This window comes from Pristiophorus japonicus, chromosome 17 (genome assembly GCF_044704955.1).
Source record: "Pristiophorus japonicus isolate sPriJap1 chromosome 17, sPriJap1.hap1, whole genome shotgun sequence".
Classification (NCBI taxonomy): Eukaryota; Metazoa; Chordata; class Chondrichthyes; family Pristiophoridae; genus Pristiophorus; species Pristiophorus japonicus.
In genome coordinates, this window is record NC_091993.1 from 26990703 (window position 1) to 27007533 (window position 16831).

General features: G+C 46.1%; 1 protein-coding gene across 1 annotated transcript in view; it reads left to right on the forward strand.

The window, feature by feature from the left end:
- itga11a (integrin, alpha 11a) overlaps positions 1 to 16831 on the forward strand; it is a 176434-nt gene that overhangs the window by 15295 nt on the left and 144308 nt on the right. The window contains exon 2 of the mRNA XM_070858509.1: positions 7289 to 7400. Within this exon, the coding sequence (XP_070714610.1) occupies positions 7289 to 7400 (112 nt within the window). The remainder of the gene's footprint in view (positions 1 to 7288; positions 7401 to 16831) is intronic.

Here is a 16831-nt window from a genome sequence, read left to right on the forward strand (position 1 = left end):
CCTGGGCCCCAATCACGTCGCTCTACAATCTCTCGCCGCTCCTTCGCCCCGACCTCGCCACACCTACAGTACCTGCCCACGCTCCAATCACCGACCTGGACCTTGATGATGTCACTCTTCACTGCTGTTGCTCTCCTGCTGTGCTGAGCACGTGCTGCTCCCTGGAGTGGTATGCCGCCACGCCACTCCTTCCGCTCAATGGAGTCAAGCTGTTAACCTTTCCACCCGATCTGTGACGTCTCCTTAGTATTAATCGGTTCGACGTGCATTCAGTGGTACATGCTTACACCATGGCTGTGTATTCCCAAAAATGTCAGTTTGTACTGTTTGGCAGAGTAGGTGATGCAATGCGTTAGACACTGGCCTTTCACATTTGGGAGCTAGATTCATTGATGGGATAAAGGCTTCTTCTGGCTGGCTGAAAGTACACACAGTAACCATGTAGGATACATGACAGGAATAATGTGCCATGGGTCAACGACAGTCTTTAGTTACCTGTTCTCGAGCCATTGGCTGCTGCCGTGGAACGTTTCTGGGAGCGAGCTGTACTCTATTGGCCAACACATCTGGTTCAATCTGCACCATCCAGTTGCAGAGTTGGCTGCCAATCTGATTTTGACAATTGGAAAAGCAAAATAAAGTTGAAATCCCCATGTTTGAGTGTGAGTTTGTATGAGTGTGTAGTGTGTGAGTGTGTCTGAGTGTGTGAGAGTGTGTGTGTGAACGTGTGTGTGAGAGAGTGTGAGCGTGTGTGTGAGCGTGAGTGAGGTTGTCCTGGGAGGTGAACAGACAGGATCAGTGACCAGATGTGCCATGCTACTTACAGCAGGAATTGCCTGTTGCCCAGCTGAGGGGGTGATATTAAGCTGCAAACACAACTAACAATTTCCTGTTCAGCATCAGCGACCCAGCACGAACCTGAATGTGTTTTAGGTACCGGGAGTGTGAAGGTCTGACTGAAGGTTTTTGATATGTCATTTGAGTGTTGTAACTTTGATTTAATTCCTCCTTTCAACCTTTAATTACTGCTATTTGAAATTCTTTTAATATTATTTGACAATGAAATTCACGCTCCATTTGGACAGAAAATGGAGTCAAGCTGTTAACCTTCCCACCCGATCTGTGAAATCTCCTTAGTATTGATTTAATGGTACTTGCTCACACCGCGGCTGTGTATTCCTAAAAATGTCAATTTGTACTGTTTGGCAGAGTAGATGATGCAATGCGTTGGACACTGGCCTTTCACATCTGGGAGCTAGATTCATTGATGGCTTCTTCTGGCTGGCTGAAAGAATATTTTTTTATTCATTCACGGAATGTGGGCGTCGCTGGCAAGGCCAGCATTTATTGCTCATCCCTAATTGCCCTTGTGGTGAGCCGTCTTATTGAACTGCTGCAGTCCGTGTGGTGAAGGTGCTCCCACAGTGCTGTTCGGGAGGGAGTTCCAGGATTTTGACCCAGCAACGATGAAGGAACGGACAATATATTTCCAAGTCAGGATGGTGTGCGACTTGAAGGGGAACTTGCAGGTGATGGTGTTCCCATGCGCCTGCTGCCCTTGTCCTTCTAGGTGGTAGAGGTCGCGGGTTTGGGAGGTGCTGCCGAAGAAGCCTTGGCGAATTGCTGCAGTGCATCTTGTAGATGGTACACACTGCAGCCACGGTGCGCCGGTGGTGGAGGCAGTGAATGTTTAAGGTGGTGGATGGGGTGCCGATCAAGCGAGCTGCATTGTCCCGAATGGTGTGCAGCTTCTTGAGTGTTGTTGGAACTGCACTCATTCAGGCAAGTGGAGAGTATTCCATCACACTCCTGACTTGTGCCTTGTAGATGGTGGAAAGACTTTGGGAAGTCAGGAGGTGAGATACTCGCCGCAGATTACCCAGCCTCTGACCCGCTCTTGTAGCCGAGTATTTATGTGGCTGGTCCAGTTAAGTTTCTGGTCAATGGTGACCCCCCCCCCCAGGATGTTGATGGTGGGGGATTCGACGATTGTAATGCTGTGGAATGTCAGGGGGAGGTGGTTAGACTCTTGCTCTAGATCCTATGCCAGTTTCTAGTGGGCATGTGCCCATAGCTGCCCACATTTGACACTGATTGAATTGGCAATCTCATTCAGAGATGCCGCAAGATGGCTTTTGTGAGAGTTCCCATTGGGTGCACTTCTGAGATTGGGGCTGAAGGGCAGCGTTGGGACAGAGTGTCGAGAACACTTTGCTTTGCATCTAAACACTCTAAACTAACCAGGTGTGAGAGTGCTTGATGTCGACACTGAGGCATGGACTTTACCAGGTGTAATATATTTGCTTTGTGGGTTTTCTGCTTGAGAACTCACAGCAACACATTGCTATTAAGAACTAGTTGGTTTATTAACAAAGGTTTAAAAATCACACTACACATTACCAGTTCATCCACTAGGCTCACAACTGCATACCTCATCGTGGATGACCTAGACCCAACTGACAAGGACCAGTCACAATGCAAAAGTTCTACACTATTTTAGTGAAAACTATAAATCACGTGCCCCCCCTTAAAAGGGACACTAAAACCGACAAATGAAATCAATTAAACTTTTTACCTTATTGGATCAAATTAAAATTTGGTTGCCAGGAGTGATGATGCGCTCCAGTCCTTCCGGCGCCCACCTCTCACGGAAGGCCGCGAGCGTACCAGTGGACACCCCGTGCTCCATCTCCAGGGACACCCTGGCTCGGATGTAACCGCGGAAGAGAGGCAGGCAGTCGGGCTGAACGATCCCCTCGACCGCCCGCTGCCTGGATCGGTTGATGGCCACCTTGGCCATGCCCAGGAGCAGTCCTCTGACCTGCCCGCTCCCCTCTGCACAGCCCTGTGAGCCTCCTCACAGGTGCATACATTACACCTTAGAGCGAGTTTTATTGGGAAACCACCCCGGCGAGTTCATTTATCGCCTGCTAGTGGAAAACAGAATGCCCCGAGGCAATTTTAATTGCCCGGACCTCATTTAAATAACGCTGGAATGAGCGGGAAGAGGGCAAAAGTAAATTTTGGAACAGCCTCCCCCAAGAAAAGGAAAATACAAATTCATAGAATGAGGGAAAGGAAGGTGAAAAGTGTGGAAGAATCTGAGAAATGAGCGATTAGTAAAATGATCGCACTGTGCTATTCAGTAAAGCTGGCAGCATATTGCCGTGTGGAATTATGATTTGTTTTTCTAGTTTACATTTGGATTGGAGTGCTGTCTAACTGGCAGGAGTCCAGCCACCAAGTCACTACTTCAGCCAACCCGGCACATTTGTGATGATCTGGCTGCCTCTCCAGAAAAATAAAGAGAAAATTGCTTTTCCTTAACTCTGTCAAGTTGGATCAACAAGCCGACCACGAACCCATGAAAGAAAAGGCTGTTTACTTTCACACAAGCCATCTTTTCTTTTTCTAATAGAAATTACATCTTCTTAATGCGAGCGACTGTTGGAGATAAAGCTTGAAGCCAGCCGACCGATAGAGGCTTTGAGTGCAGGATCTCCTCATGCAATGGCCAAAGCATGCCAACTCAACAAGCTCACATTCCACTAAGCTCCTGGACTACTACACACAGGCTGTAAATCTTTAGTTATCTTCTACCCTTCCTTTCTTTGCTTATCCCCCATAATACACACGGAAATACAAGCCTGGTCCTGCTCATGATATTCATTTCGGTCTGCTTGCCGTGTCGGCAATCTACTAATCGTTACTTGTGACGTTTGAAAGAAAGACTGACCTGCATTTCTATAGCACCTTTCAATGGCCACCGGATGTCTCAAAGCGCTTTACAGCCAGTGCAGTACTTTTTGGATTGTAGTCTCTGTTGTAATGGAAACGCGGCAGCCAATTCGCACACAGCAAGCTCCCACAAACAGCAACATGATAATGACCAGATAATCTGTTTTTTTGTTATGTTGATTGAAGGATAAATATTGGCCAGGACACCGGGGAGAACTTCCCTGCTCTTCTTCGAAATAGTGCCATGGGATCTTTTACATCCACCTGAGAGGGCAGACGGGGTCCCAGTTTAACGTCTCATCTGAAAGACGGCACCTCCGACAATGCAGCACTCCCTCAGCACTGCACTGGAGTGTCAGCCTAGATTTTGGTGTCACTAAGAAACATGTTAAGAAGGCCCCAACTTCTTAACTGTCCGAACTTGAAGTTGTGATTTTCAATTCTTTATTGTTACTCAAAACAGCAGGCCGGAAATGACTGTCAGCTTAGTATCACTTAGTATAAGCTCATGTCAAATTCACCTCTTCACTATGAGATTTGAATCTGATTAGTTCTCGGGCCAGACAGCTTGTGATATGCCTGCCACCTCGATCTTCCAGATGTCCAAATCCCTGTGCTTAGTCCAGGTCATCGTAGGAGAGGCTTTGGCAAAGAGACATACCTACCACAAGGGTCATGACCTATTGGTGTCAAGTCAGTGTGGGCCAGAAATCGTCGTCCCAACTGTAGCCTCTTTTCCCACAAATCCACCGCACAGCTTACACACAAGACAAGCAGAGGAGAAACTTGGAGGGTGAAGGAAAAGCTGAATTTTACAATATACATTGCATAATGAAGTAAAGCATGTTAGAACTATAGAAATCATAGAATCATAGAAATTTACAGCACATAAGGAGGTCATTTTGGCCCATCATGTCCGCGCCGGCCGACAAAGAGCTACCCAGCCTAATCCCACTTTCTAGCTCTTGGTCGTAGCCCTGTAGGTTATGGCACTTCAAGTGCACATCCAGGTACTTTTTAAATGTGGTGAAGGTTTCTGCCTCTACCACCCTTTCAGGCAGTGAGTTCCAGATGCCCATCACCCTCTGTGTGAAAAAAAGTCCCCTCAAATCCTCTTTAAACCTCCTACTAATTACTTTAAATCTATGCCCCCTGGTCGTTGACCCCTCTGCTAAGGGAAATAGGTCTTTCCTATCCACTCTATCTAGGCCCCTCATAAGTTTATACACCTCAGTAAGGTCTCCCCTCAGCCTCCTCTGTTCCAAAGAAAAACTATGTAACAGGAGTGTGAGGGAGCCCCTGATTAATCCAACACTCTAAAAAGTACATTGGTTCATTATGAATTCAATGATTTTTGTGTTCAATTATTTAACGATAGATGAGAGTACTGGTGAAGGGCCTGCTTTCTGAACTAATGACATCTAGTTTTGATATCAACCGCCCACAATTTAATGCCTGGTAAAACCCCACAGGTATCAACCGTGGCTCAGTGGGTAGCACTCTCGCCTCTGAGTCAGAAGGTTAAGGATTCAAGTCCCACTCCAGGGATTTGAGCACAAAATCTAGGCTGGCACTCCAGTGCAGTACTGAGGGAGTGCTGCATTATCTGAGTTGCTGTCTTTCAGATGAAATGTTAAACCTGTCAGCTCTCTTTCTGCTGGACACAAAATATCCCAGGGCACTATTTTGTAAAGAGCAGAAGAGTTCTTCTTGCTGTCCTGGCCAATATTTATCCTCAACCAACATCACTAAAACAGATTATCTGGTCATTATCACATTGTTGTATGTGGGAACTTGCTGTGCACAAATTGGCTGCCGCGATTCCACTATAACAGTGACTACACTTCCAAAAAGTAGTTAGTTGACTGTAAAGCACTTTGGGACGTCCTGAGGTCATGAACGGCGCTATATAGATGCAAGTCTTTTTTTCCCCCTAAGTGAGTTTGCTTGCTTAATGGCTTCAACACAGTAATGCTGATCTTAGGGCAATTCTGGCTGTGGACCCATGGCCAAACTCATTTAATGGAGGCATTTTACAGGCAATAAAGAGAGAGGGACATTTTCACCTCATCAATCCGGGCTGGAATGAACCTGGGTCTAACTTTGAGTTCATTATAACCACGAACACTCCTGGAGTGGACACGCTATATGATGCCTGTTATATACCCGTCTACATACACTGAGAACACACACTCCCATCCTGATCCTAACAAGCGGTTTCCCCAACAGATTAATTATTAATATTAAAGCAAATATTAATTACGACGACAACTTGAAGTTATATACTGCTATTGAGGTAGAAAAACATCTTCAAAGAGACAGAAAATGGAGGTTGAGCAAAGAAGGAGATATTAGGAAGGGTGACCAAAAGCTTGGTCAAAGTGGTGGGTTTTATGAGGGTCTTAAAGGAGGAGAGAGAGGTGAAGAGGTTTAGCAAGGGCATAAAGAAAGAAAGAAAGACTTGCATTTATATAGCACCGTTCACAATCACCAGACGTCTCAAAGCACTTTACAGCCAATGAAGCACTTTTGGAGTGTAGTCACTGTTGTAATGTGGGAAACGCAGCTGATAATTTGCGCACAGCAAGCTCCCAGGCACCGAGATTGCGGACAGTCCAGTTCACCCTCTGTTCCTATGGGACAATGGCTGTTGAGGGGAATGGAATCGATGGCGAGGCTACGGAGTTTGTGACGATCCGTGAAGATGATGGCTTCAGCCTTCCCAATGTTTAGCTGGCGGAAACGGAAGCTTATCCAAGACTGGATATCGGAGATCCAAGGTGACAGTACAGGCAGTGGGAGTTGGGTATCAGTGCAGGTCTGGAAGCTGGCCCCATGTCACCGAGGGGCAGCAAGTAGATAAGATGGGACAGTGATGGCCTCCCTGAGCTCTAGTTTGAGACTGCTTACTGTTAGAAATTGTAATCTCAATGGTTTTGCTCTTTCTTGTAAGTGTCACAAGAGTCAGCTTGCTCGGAGGGGCAGCATTAGTGAAACATAACCTCAGATGCTCTGTTCTTTCGATGGGAATCATTCATTCATAAAACCATCGCTCATTTTTCGAAATTATTTATTTAACTCTGGGAATAGCTGTAAGTGAATTATTGTGTTCAGTTTGCATTGGGATTTCTACCCGTCCAATTTTTCGAGTCCATTTTTCCCATGGACATCTGTGTTTCAGGTTATTGAGGCCATAAATTCAATGTATTTTCGTAGCAGCAAAAAAATTCTCAGAACTCAAGCTAGTATCCCAACCTGTGCCCAGCCAATAACTCACCCTGTGCCCAGCCAGGAACTCACTCTGTGCCCAGACAGGAACTCACTCTGTGCCCAGACAGTATTCCAACCCGTTCCCAGCCAGGAACTCACCCTGTGCCCAGCCAGTGTCCCACCTCCGCACCTTACTTGTATCCTGCCCCTTGTCCTGTTTTAAACTTGGCAGGAAATAGCATGCCTAATTCTCATACTTGCGAACTATTTTCGGGAGCGATTAAGAACTGGTCATGCGGAAGATGGTGAATACTAATATTCTGCTTCTTGCATCCAACAGTTCCTTGTGACTCATTTAACATCGACACCAAGTGGCCAAAAATCATCAGGGGGTCAGCAGAAGCACAGTTTGGATACACAGTGCAGCAGCATGAAGCAAACGGACAGAAATGGTAAGAGCAGTCAACCCTGATGTCTATGATGAGGTGTCTGGAGAACAGGGAATACCAGCGATTGGGAGTGAAGTGCCAAGTTAGGCGGGTTGACAGTTGAACCTTTGAGCTGTGAGCGAACTGGAATTGATGCAGAAACGTTGCCCTTCAGTGCCCTTGGCAGGTCGCGAGTCGCTCGTACTTGCTCTCCGACGATGACGGGCCGATTCAGCACTCACTTCCTTCCAGCGGCAAAAAAACCCCATTTGTTTCTGTGTCTGAGATGCCCGTTCTGAAATATCGTCCAAAAATAATTCCTCCGCCAAAAACAATCGACGGCTTCTCGCTTGTGCACAGTGAAAGATTTTACTGGGCGCGCAAAGGGGCACACACTGGTCTTTCACCCCCGGAAACTGGGTTCAAATCACGCTCGGGCGATTTCTACGTGTAACAGAGGCCCTCTTAATCCACGGACTGGAAGCAAATACCGCCCTGATTCTGCACTAAATTGGCATTTGCAGAGAAGTGAACACAGCTTTGAGCCCAGCTTCTTCAACAGACCAGTGCCCAGCCCTTTGCCCACTAATGTCCTAGAACATAAGAACATAAGAAATAGGAGCAGGAGTAGGCCATTTGGCCTCTCGAGCCTGCTCCGCCATTCAGTAAGATCAGGGCTGATCCGATCATGGATTCAGGTCCACTTCCCCGCCCGCTCCCCATAACCCCTTATTCCCTTAGTTTCCTTGGCCTCCACAGCTCTCTGGGGCAGAGAATTCCACAGATTTACGACCCTCTGAGAGAAGAAATTCCTCCTCATCTCAGTTCTGAATGGGCGACCCCATTTCTGAAACTACGCCCCCTAGTTCTAGGTTCCCCCACGAGGGAAGCATCCTCTCCGCATCTACCCCGTCGAGCCCCCTCAGTCCTCTTTCACTGTGCTCAAGTAAAAAACTGTGGATTGTTTTTTGAAGAGGGTAAGGTGGGAAAGTGGAGTTGAGGTAGATCAGCCGTGGTCTTATTGAATGGTGGAGCAGGCTTGAGGGGCCAACTCCTGTTCTTAGGCCACATGATGGTTGTTGAGGGAAATGGAAACATGTCACACTGCTGCAGTGGGGGAGCTATGCTTCTGAGGTTGAAGGATCTTGTCAGGGCAGGGTGGAGGGAACTTTGCCTCACATCTAAACATGCTGGACCAAACTTTCAACTTTGGCAGGGGAGGTATCTCTTAGCTTGGAGCACGTAGCCACTGTGTCCCTGAAATGTAAAGTGTTCCGACTCCCGACTCCAACACTAACATCCCTCAACTATAATGAGTATAATGAGGTAAACCCAGTTTGAATCAGCCGTTGGTCAAAGGGTAGCACACTCGCCTCTGAGTCAGAAGGTTGTGGGTTCAAGTCCCACTCCAGGGACTTGAGCACATAAATCTAGGCTGACACTCGCAGTGCAGTGCTGAGGGAGTGCTGCACTGTCGGGGCTGCCTTCTTTTGGATGAGACGTTAAACCAAGGCCACGTCTGCCCTCTCAAGTGGCACTATTTTGAAGAAGAGCAGGGGAGTTATCCCCGGTGTCCCTGCCCAATATTTATCCCTCAATCAACATCACAAAAAAAACAGATGATCTGGTCATTATCACATCGCTGTTTGTGGGAGCTTGCTGTGTGCAAATTGGCTGCCGCGTTTCACACATTACAACAGTGACTACACTCCAAAAGTAATAAATTGGCTGTAAATCGCTTTGCGATGTCTGGTGGTCGTCAAAGGCGCTATATAAATTCAAGTCTTTCTTTCCTTGCTCTGACCTCTGGTAATGAAGACGGGACGGGCTCTCCAGGTCTGATGTTGGACTCGGCAATGAGCCACATTGAACAATAACTCCTAGCTGTGTCAGGCATGTGTGCGGTCATAAACAGCTCCTGATTAACTGCAGAGAGGCTTAGCCAAAATGCAGAAGCTGCTTTCTTGGCAGGTGTGCTTGACAGAAGAATCCAACAAAGTTGTGGATTGAGAATAGGCTACTTGGCCCATCAAACCTAATCCTTCCAACAGACCCTGCTCAGTTTGCGCTGTGATGGATTCGGCCACATTTATTTCATCTCTTGAGAGGAGGTGAATCACTACGTGAGGGGAAAAAATCCATAAATTAAAGCACTAAAAATGATTCTTGGCCGACTCCCAGAGTTATCGGTCCAGTGGCTAAGTGTTGGGTTTTCAATTAGAAGGCTGATCTTTTGAGTCCTCCCCACTACCTATAGTTCCTGTGTGATTAATCCCTGAACAGGGCCCTCACTAACCAGCTGCTAAACTGCTGCCAGCATTGCTAGAGCGTCTACAGGAGCAGATTGGCATGGAAAGATTGGCTCCTTGGCAGCAACTGTCCTGGTCTGGAGCTAATATAAGAGAGATTGGCACTTCCTCCATGGATAGTGATCAGGGGCAAGAATAATAATTCAAGTTTAGTGCAGGCCATTGAGTGTATAGAATTACATAGGATTTGTAGCACAGAAACAGGTGAAGGGGAGGGACGTCGTGAGCTAACGTGTCGTGCTGATGTCATGAGCGTTGTGCTGACATGCTCAGTGCAGCGCTCAGGACATCGCCCACCTTCCGAACCTGCTCCAGAAGTACTTCTGCCCCCAAACACCGCTGCTACGAATTAGAGAAGCAAAAGACGGCAATTCCCCTCTATTCTGCGTCCCGTGGATTCGGGCGAAGAATATTCGCTTTATTCGAATTATCCGCCCCGTTTGGAGCGGAGGGCAATTTCGCCCCCTAAATCTTTTGGTTTCAATCTTTTATTACTGTAATTTACATTTATTCAGTAGAACCCATAAAAGGGATCATACTATATATTTAGTTGGCCAGTTTATTTTTTCCTTGAAATAATGCACCTGCTGCTTGAACAGGCTGATGTGTGGAAGCAAATTCCTTCCCGAGTGCTCGGTCTATAACGAGGAATCCAGCGCTTCTGCTTTGGTACTTTGCAGGTCTCTGCTCATAATACGAGCGCTGTCATCCCTTAGCGCTGACGGCTGTCTGAGTCTCAACGCTTTTATCACCGAGCTGGGTGCTGTCCAATAAAACAAAGAAAAACATCTGTTGATGCACTGAGCCGGAATTAATACCATTGAAATGTTTCACTCCCTGTGGACGAGTCACAAAAATATTTAGAAAGAAAGAAAGAAAGATCGATTGGCGTGTAGTCACAGCAGCCAATTTGCGCACAGCAAGCTCCCACAGACAGCAATGTGATAATGACCAGATAATCTGTTCTTGTGATGTTGAGTGAGGGATAAATATTGGCCAGGACCCCGGGGATAACTCCCTGCTCTTCTTTGAAATAGTGTCCTGGGATCTTTTACGTCCACTTGAGAGAGCAGACAGGCCCTCAGTTTAATGTCTTTTGGCGAGGATCGCATTTGCTGCCGAGATTGGGAGCTCTCACCCGCTGGCGGCCAGATTTAGGGAGTAAATCGGTATTGTGCTGCCGGGCGGTACTGGTAGATCTTTTAAAGGAATCTTCCTGCCAAAGTCCCGCCCGGTCTCTTGGTGGCCCTTTGGGCGGGCCTTGGCTTTCACCAAGTTGGGGCCATAGAAATTTACAGCATGGAAGGAGGCCAATGTGTCCACACTGGCCAACAATGATCCATCCAGCCTAATCCCATTTTTCAGCTCTTGGTCTGTAACCCTGTAGGTTATGGCATTTCAAGTGCACATCCAGGTACTTTTTAAATATGGTGAGGATTTCAGGCAGTGAGTTCCAGACCCCCACCACCCTCTGGGTGAAGACATTTCCCCTCAAATCCCCTCTAAACCTCCTACCAATGACTTTAAATCTAAGCCCCCTGGCTGTTGACCTCTCTGCTAAGGGAAACAGGTCCGTCCTATCCACTCTAGGCCCCTCATAACTTTATACACCTCAATAAGGTCTCCCCTCAGCCTTCCCTGTTCCAAAGAAAACAAACATAGCCTATTAAATCTTTCCTCATAGCTAAAATTCTCCAGTCCAGGCAACATCCTCGTAAATCTCCTCCGTACCCTCTCTTGTGCAATCACATCGTTCCTGTAATGTGGTGACCAGAACTGCACGTAGTACTCTAGCTGTGGCCTAACTAGTGTTTTATACAGTTCAAGCATAACCTCCCTGTAGTGACAGAAACTGTAGTGATGGGGTGAGAGACAAGGAAAGTAAGAATTTACATTTATATAGCGCCTTTTTGACCTCAGGACATCCCAAGGCATTTTATAGTCAATGATTATAGGACTGGAGCAGCCAATTTGCGCACAGCAAGGTCCCACAAACAGCAATGTGATAATGACCAGATAATCTGTTTTAATAATGTTGGTTGAGGGATAAATATTTGCCAGGACATTTAAGAGAGCTCACCAGCCAATCTTTGACTAGTGCCATGGGATCTTTTACAGCCACCTGAGAGGTAAGGTGGGGCCTCGGTTTAATGTCTCATCCGACAGACAGAAACGTTGACAGTGCAGCGCTCCCTCAACACTGCACTGGAGTGCCAGACTGGATTCTGTGCTCAAGTCTCTGGAATAGAACTCCAACCCACAACAGTCTGACTCAGAGGCGAGAGCGCTGCCCACTGAGCCACGGCTGACAAATATTAATCCAGTGTCAGAGAGAGGGAGTACGGGCAGGAACATTCGGCTGAAGAAACCCACTTAGTAGCAACTAATTGACCAATTAGTCCCAGTACAATAACTGCTGTAATATAATACTTTGTAAACTAGTAACATCTAAGGCCAGAAAGTAGGTTACGAGCTTTCCTTTATTTTCATTCTACAAATGCCAAAAGGGCATCTCTTCAGGTCAAATTCTATATAATTAATAGGTTATTATTCACTCTCCTCTCTGTGGTAACCTTTTCTCTGCTCTTGGTTGTTTTTGACTAGAGCATTCTATGTTCTCTTGCGGCTCAAGAAGGCAGCCCACCTCTACCTTCTCAAGGGCAACGAAGGATGCGCAATAAATGCCGGCTTTGCCAGCGACGCCCACATCCCCTGTGAATGAATAAAGTAAAGCAAAACTTAAGTCATCATTGTGACTATTTGCACTGTCCTTTATCTGCTCTCTCAGGTGGGCATAAAAGACCCCACGGCACTATTGTGAAGAAGAGCAGGGGAGTTATCCCCAGTGTTCTGGGGCCAATATTTATCCCTCAATCAATGTAACAAAAACAGATTATCTGGTCATTATCTGTCTGTGGGAGCTTGCTGTGCACAAGTTAGCTGCCGCGTTTCCCACATTACAACAGTGACTACACTCCAGAATACTTAATTGGCTGTAAAGCAATTTGAGACATCCGGTGGTCATGAAAAGCGCTATATAAATGCACTTTCCTTCTTTCTCTCTAATTTTTACTCCCATGGACACCATCGTGCTCCTACTGCATGCAATATCTGCAAAGGAAAAGAGAGACTAGAAAGAATAGAACTTCCACTGATATAGAAAAGTTATCATGCCTCTCAGAAACACCTTCACATAGAATGAACTGCATTATGCAGCTATGTGGGTGCACGGCAGCCATTTTACACACAGCACGATCCCACAAACAGCAGTGGGATGAATGACCAGTTAATACATTTTAGATGGTGTTAGTTGAGGATGCAATGTTACATAAGAACATAAGAAACAGGAGCAGGAGTATGACATACGGCCCCTTGAGCCTGCTCCGCCATTCAATACGATCATGGCTGATCTGATCATGGACTCAGTTCCATTCCCTGCCCGCTCCCCATTACCTCTTATCCCCTTATCACTCAAGAAACTGTCTATTTTTGCCTTAAATTTATTCAATGTCCCAGCTTCCACAGCTCTCCGAGGCAGTGAATTCCACAGATTTACAAACCTCTGAAATAAAGAAATTTCTCTCATCTCTGTTCTAAGATTATGCCCTCTAGTTCTAGTCTCCTCCATCAGTGGGAACATCCTCTCTGCATCCACCTTGTCAAGCTCCCTCATAATTTTTTATGTTTCGATAAGATCACTTCTCATTCTTCTGAATTCCAATGAGTAGAGGCCCAACCTACCCAACCTTTCCTCATAAGTCAACCTCCTCATCCCCAGAATCAACCTTGTGAACCTTCTCTGAATTGCCTCCAAAGCAAATATATCCTTTCGTAAATATGGAAATCAAAACTGCTCGCAGTATTCCAGGTGTGGCCTTGTATAGCTGTAGCAAGGCTTCCATGCTTTTATACTCCATCCCCTTTGCAATAAAGGCCAAGATACCATTGGCCTTCCTGATCACTTGCTGTACCTGCATACTATTCTTTTGTGTTTCATGCACAAGTACCCCCAGGTCCCACTGTACTGTGGCACTTTGCAATCTTTCTCTATTTAAATAATAACTTGCTCTTTGATTTTCTTTCTGCCAAAGTGCATGACGTCACACTTTCCAACATCATACTCCATCTGCCAAATTCGTGCCCACTCACTTAGCTTGTCTATGTCCTTTTGCAGATTTTTTGTGTCCTCCTCACGCATTGCTTTTCCTCCTATTTTTGTAGCATCAGCAAACCTGGCTCCGTTACATTCAGTCCCTTCTTCCAAGTAGTTAATATAGATTATAGAGGTCCCAGCACTGATCCCTGTGGCACTCCACCAGTTACTGGTTGCCAACCAGAGAATGAACCATTTATCCCGACTCTCTGTTCTCTGTTATTTAGCCAATCCTCTATCCATGCTAATATATGTTGGACACTGAGAGAACTCCCTGCTCTTCTCCAGATATGGTCGTGGCATCTTCTGTCCACTAAAACTGTCAGGAATAGGCCTTTGGTTCAACAGCCCATCTGATGATGCAGCACGCCCTCGGTATTACACTGAAGGATCAGCTTGGATGGAACTAAATACAGCTTGTGTGATGAATTCAAGTCTTCAAATAGAGGTGACATTAGGCCAGCGACTTTATATTTCTTGCAAAAGTTGGTTTGAAAAGATGGGCATGGGACAATGGCCTGGTAGTGCCCGACCATCACCCTGGCACCGGTGGGCAAGGGAACATTGAGTGTCTGCTGCCATTACTAGTGTAATGTATTTGCTTCATGAGCTCTTTGCTTAAGAATTCATAGCAACACATTGCTATTAAGAACTAGTTGGTTTATGAACAAAGGTGTAACAATCACACTACACATTACCAGTTCATTCACTAGGTTCATAACTGCATACCTCGTGGATGACCTAGACCCAACTGACTGGGGTTTTATTGAGTCTTGTGAACATCACGTGACTGGCTAAGCCACTCACAATGCAACAGCTCTACAAACCTGTGAGCCTACGCATGGGTGCATACGTTACAACAATACTTAACGATACTGCTTTCTCGTTATCATTTCAGGAAGATACTGACCCAAGTATCAGGTGTGAGGACAGAAAATAACATTAAAACTCTAATTTCCAGATGTTAAAATAGGACTCAGAGCCCCGAAAATTACGACTGGAACTTTTTCCTTTTCAGGATAGCTATGCTTTTCTTTGCGCTTTTGTGCAAAGACAAAATACTCTTCGACTGTATAGTTTTAGGTTCTGGTCAGCTCTCCCAGCCCATTAATTCAAGGTCCACAGTCTTTTTTCAGCTACACCCCACCCTTGTTATAACATGGTCCTAGAGAGCCAAGAATTCTGTGTGTTATAATAAGCACTGTAGTGAATTTCCCAAAATAACACCGCGTAGAACGTAGCCTGAAATAGCAATGGTCCAATAATATTGTTGCTGCACTGCCTCTACTGGTGTAAGGGATACGTAGCAGGCAACCCCAAGGCATACTGGCAGTTTCGCATTCTCTCTTTTCCTGAGAAAGAGTTTGGCAAATCTGTTTTTGTTTAAGAAGGGGGACGTTATACTGCCAGCAGCGCACTGCAGAACGGGTGTGCCTCCTCCTTAAGTTGCCACCTGTTTAAATTCAACTCGCCTACAGATACAACCCAATTACACCACACGCTGTATCAATGGGAGGAAAACTGGCCAGGATACTGGGAGAACTCCCCGCTCCTTTTCAAATCGTGCCAGTGATCTAACGGAACAGGCGGGGCTCAGTTTAATGTCTCATTCAAAAGACAGCACCTCCGACACTGCAGCACTCCCTCGGTACTGCACTGAAGTGTCAGCCTAGATTATATGCTAAGACAAACACTTGAAGTGAAACTTGAACCCACGACCTTCTGACTCAGAGTGCTACCCACTGAGCCACAGCTGATAACAATGTGTAAAGCTTTTGTATGAAATTCCTTTGTCCCTATCTTAAAGGAATTATTATCCCATTTAAAATACTATCTAGAGGACAAGGGTAGCAGGCACATGGGAACACCATCACCTGCAAGTTCCCCTCCATCCTGACTTGGAAATATATTGGCTGTTCCTTCATCGTTGCTGGGTCAAAATCCTGGAACTCCCTCCCTAACAGCACTGTGGGAGCACCTTCACCACACGGACTGCAGTGGTTCAAGAAGGCGGCTCACCACCACCTTCTCAAGGGGCAATTAGGGATGGGCAATAAATGCCGGCCTTGCCAGCGACACCCACATCCCAGAAACGAATAAAATAAATAAATACATCATTAAAATAGGGTGCTAAGAAATTTCCTCCAAACGTATTAATATTATATACAAATATCACCTTGTAATTTCAAGGCGAATATAAAATGGTGTTTAGCTTTTCTGTCCACTTTAAATGAGCACCAACTCTATGAAACAATATTTACCAGAGGTTTGCTTTAACCACTCGTTTGTAAACAGACAACATATCAACATTCCAGGAATTGGGAACATCCCAGCATGAATAATGCCCCGCTCTCCGTCCCACTCTACACAAAACACACTGAAATCTTTATCTTACTTCCCACACTGGTTTAGTTAGTAGCATTCATACAATCATAGAAACGGTTACAGCACAGAAGGAGGCCATTCGGCCCATCGAGCTGTATCCATTTTAAAAGTCCAAAAATCGTTCCAGCCCATACACACACTGATGTTGGCACCGGCCAAATCCTACAGAGCCCGTGCCGGCTCTCTGCACGAGCTCTTCAGTCAGTCCCACTCCCCCCGCCCCTTCTCCGTAGCCCTTTTTCCTGAGTCGGCTGGTTGTGGGCTCTGCGGACTGGAGTGGTCTTTCAGACGCGACGTTAAACCAATGTCCTGTTCAGGTGGGTGTTAAGGCCACACGACACCATGTTTGAAGAAGAGTCAGAGGCTCTCCTGTCCAAACCACCAGCCAACTCTTCCAACCAATCAAGCCATTCACCTCATTTACTGTTTGTGGAATCTTGTTGTGCACAAATTGGCTGCTGTATTTATCAACATAACAACAACAACTTGTATTTCTACAGCGCCTTTAACACAGTAAACCGTCCCAAGGCGCTTCACAGGAGCGTTACCAAACAAAATTTGACACCGAGCCACATAAGGAGAAATTAGGACAGAGCTTGCTGGAAGAG